This window comes from Carlito syrichta, unplaced genomic scaffold (genome assembly GCF_000164805.1).
Source record: "Carlito syrichta isolate Samal-C Ts95f unplaced genomic scaffold, Tarsius_syrichta-2.0.1 Scaffold288079, whole genome shotgun sequence".
NCBI classification, from domain to species: Eukaryota; Metazoa; Chordata; class Mammalia; order Primates; family Tarsiidae; genus Carlito; species Carlito syrichta.
The window spans coordinates 47,016-50,673 of NW_007232175.1; the positions used below are offsets into that span (position 1 = coordinate 47,016).

Consider the following 3,658-nt stretch of genomic DNA (forward strand, 5'->3'; position numbering starts at 1 on the left):
CGCCACCCCCGCTGCCGGGGACCCGGGGGGGCCTGGGACTCCTGGAGCACTTCCTGCCGCCCCCACCCTCATCCAGGTCCCCATTGTCCAGCCCTGGGCAGCTGGGCCAGCCTCCTGGGGAGCTGTCCCCAGGTCTGGCCACTGGCCCGCCCAGCACACCAGAAACTCCTCTGAGGCAGCCTGAGCAGCCAGCCTTCATGGCAGGGGCCTCTGGGGGGGCTTCCCCTGTCACCTTTCCCCCCCGGGGAGGCCTCAGCCCCCCTGGCCACAGCCCCGGCCCCCCGAGAACTTTCCCAAGCGCCCCACCCCGGGCCTCTGGTTCTCATAGCTCCTTGCTCCTGCCTCCGGCATCCAGCCCCCCACCACCCCAAGTCCCCCAGCGCCGGGGCACACCCCCACTCACCCCAGGCCGCCTCACCCAGGACCTCAAGCTCATCTCCGCCTCTCAGCCCGCCCTGCCCCAGGACGGGGCACAGACTCTCCGTAGAGCCTCCCCACACTCCTCAGGGGAGTCTGTGGCTGCCTTCCCGCTCTTCCCCAGGGCCGGGGGCGGTGGCGGAGGCAGCGGGGGCCTCGGCCTGCCCGGGAGGCCCTATGGTGCCATCCCTGGCCAGCACGTCACTCTGCCTCGGAAGACATCCTCAGGTTCTCTGCCACCCCCTCTTTCTTTCTTTGGGGCAAGAGCCGCCTCTTCTGGGGGACCCCCTCTGACTGCTGCACCCCAGAGAGAACCGGGGGCCAGGTCTGAGCCAGTGCGCTCCAAACTGCCGTCCAACCTATGAGCTGGGCCACCCCTCCCTCCTCTCTCTCCTTTTTTCTCCCTTCTTTCTTCCTTCAGGTTTAACTGTGATTAGGAGATATACCAATAACAATAATAATTATCATTTTAAAAAAACCACACACACCAGAAAAACAAAAGACAGCAGAAAATAACCAGGTATTCTTAGAGCTATAGATTTTTGGTCACTTGCTTTTATAGACTATTTTAATACTCAGCACTAGAGGGAGGGAGGGAGGGGGAGGGGAGCAGGCAGGACCCACACGCAGAAGCCAGAGGGAACCAGGTGGGGTCTCCAGGGCTGGGCAGGGGTGGGGCAAGCAGCGTTTGGGGTTCCCAGGGCAGACATGTCACTGTACTTATTTAGAGCAATAGCTGCCCCCTGCTCCTTGGCTTTGAACTTGGAGCCCCATTCAGCTAGGAGGCCCATCTCGTGCTGCCCTGGAGTGTGTCTGGGGAGCCTCGGCTGCCTGAGTCCTTTGGGAGACACAGGCCAGGGCCCCGAGGGCCTTGTGTTTTTTTCTACTGTACATGCAGCAAGATATGTATATGAACATGTATATGTATGTAAGATGTGTATATGTATAGCTATGTAGCGCTCTGCAGAGCCATGTAGATAGCCTCTCACATGTGCACACATGTATGCACCCTAGTTTCACCCCGTGTTGCCAGGACACCCGTGTCACCTCACACACAGCGGCCTGCCTTGGCCCACAAGCTGGGCACAGCGTGGTCCGGGGGAGGCCTCTCTCCGGTCCTCAGGGAAGAGGGTCCTCAGGACCTCGCAGCAGGTCCCCTTTCTCCTTATCTCTGGTCTCACGTCCAGAACCGGCCCAACCTCTCATCACATGGAAGCTGAAGACTCTCTGCTCCTAGGGCCTCAAGCACAGCCTGCCAGCTCTGTGGGCCTCAGTTTCCCCATCTGTACAGCAGGAGGTGAGGAGACCATCTATTTATTGAGTCTGTCTGTGCCAAGCACTGGTTTTGCACTTTACATACATTAACTCCTTTAATTTCACAAAAACTGTGAGGTCAGTACCTTGGTTCTCCCCATTTCACAGATGAGAAAACTGAACTTTGGGATTGCTTTCAGAATCACATAGCTAGGAGGGACAGAGCAGGGACTGATCTGAGGTTCGAATCCATGCCCACCTGAAGCCCAAGCCCACATTCCTCCCATCAGAAAACTATTGAGAGGGGCTGAGGTCGAGGTTCCCCAAGAATCGTGCGGAGGGGAGAGACTAGATCTTGGCCGCAACAAGGCCTGGGCTTGAATCCCAGCCCTGCCACTTCTTAGCTGTGTGACCAGGGACAAATTATCTGACCTTCCTAAGTCTGTTACCTCATTTGTAAAACGGAAATGAGGACGGCATCGCCTCACAGGGGCCTATGAGGACCAGATGAGAAACAGTAGATGTGCGATGCCCAGCCCAGCGCCTGGCACATATCATAGTAGGTGCTCAATAAATCACATTCTTCTGCACGCCCCCTCATATGCCTGGCCTATTGCTCCAGTGAGCTATGGCGAGAGCCCAGGAAGCTTTGGCTGAGGGCTCCAAGACTTAAAATCTCAGGATTCAGGAGGTGGCTGGGCCTCCCTCGGGGCCCGAGGAAAGTGTGGCCAGTGGCAGGCTTGAGCCAGGCCTTGAGCTGTGGCAATTAGAGGGAGAGAGAGGTGGGGGGGAGTGAGTGGGGAGGATGCAGAGCTGAATGGGGAGTGGAGGGGGCTGTGGGAGGGGATCCTCAGGCTGAGGGATCAGAGGGAAGGCTTGGATGCCAGGCTGAGGGGTTGGCTGGCCTTGGTTCTGAAGGCCATGGGGAGCCTTACACAGGCCCTGGGCTGGGGGTTGGAGGGGAACGCAGACTAGAAGCTATCTGGGGCATGAACATCCCCCCAGGAGGATGCTACCAGAGCCACAGTCAGGGGTCTGCCCCCTGCCTGTAGGGCAGGAGATGTGGCAACAATACCAAATAATGAGGAGGGCGGGTCCCCCTTGTCCATTCAGAACCCTCCATGCTCCAAGCCAGGGTGTTGCTACCATCAGGCTTTGACCCGGGATGTGAGACGGGCTGGCTGCCCCATAGGTGGGCTGCAGGGAGCAGAAAGCAGTCATCTGGGAGAGGCGCAGGCGGAGGGTCCTGGGATCCTGTGTAAAGGTTAGGAGCCTCCTGGCCTCATCTCCACTGGGCTGGAGAGGCCCCCCTGGGTCTGGGAAGTTCTGGGAACCAGAAGGATTTGAGCAGACTCCACCTGAGTTCTGCATGCACCCAGGAAGGCAGTCCTGAGAAGGCAGTGAGACTTGGTGTAAACCCACGGTCTAGTCCTGGGGGCTGCAGCAGTGGAGGGTCCAGGAGCATGTGGAGCCAGGAGCCCCCTTGCTGTCAGGGCCTGGCCAACCCGCCCTCTTCTCTACTTACACACGCATTTTATAAAAGCTCCGACCTAGCCCAGCCACTCCGCAGAACCCGAGGAAGGGGGTCCAGTCAGTGGGCCCTCCTATCCCCGGCCCCACAAGCAATTTTTGAATCTTCCACTTTTAAAACAGAAAACGGTAAATGCGCCGAGTTGTATATTTTATTTAAATAAAAAAAATTCCAGCAGACACTGCCTTCTTCCGGGGGCCGGGGTGGGGGTGGGAGAGGTCAATGGGGAATCCTGGGGTCTCTGGCAGTTTGGGGGACATGGCCCCGAGGGCACATGTGGGTGCCAGAGCACGGAGCTGTGGACACAGTGTGTGCGCCCTGTGGGCTGCTGGGATTGCTAAGGAAGAGGATGAGAGACAGAGTGTCCTTTGCTAGTAGATGGAAAAGGTCGGGGGCGGTGGCAGGAGGTGGTGAGACCCTGACTCAGCTCCTCCCTACTGGCTGCCAAGGCTGCAG

The 3,658-nt window shown here is 58.4% G+C and overlaps 1 protein-coding gene across 1 annotated transcript in view; it reads left to right on the forward strand.

Moving 5' to 3' along the window:
- The window catches only part of HCN4 (hyperpolarization activated cyclic nucleotide gated potassium channel 4), a gene marked incomplete at its 5' end in the record, with an annotated part of 47,791 nt that extends 47,009 nt beyond the window's left edge, over positions 1-782 (forward strand). The window contains one exon of the mRNA XM_021710093.1: positions 6-782. Coding sequence (XP_021565768.1) covers positions 6-782 — 777 coding nt within the window. The remainder of the gene's footprint in view (positions 1-5) is intronic.
- Between the last annotated feature and the right edge of the window lie 2,876 nt (positions 783-3,658).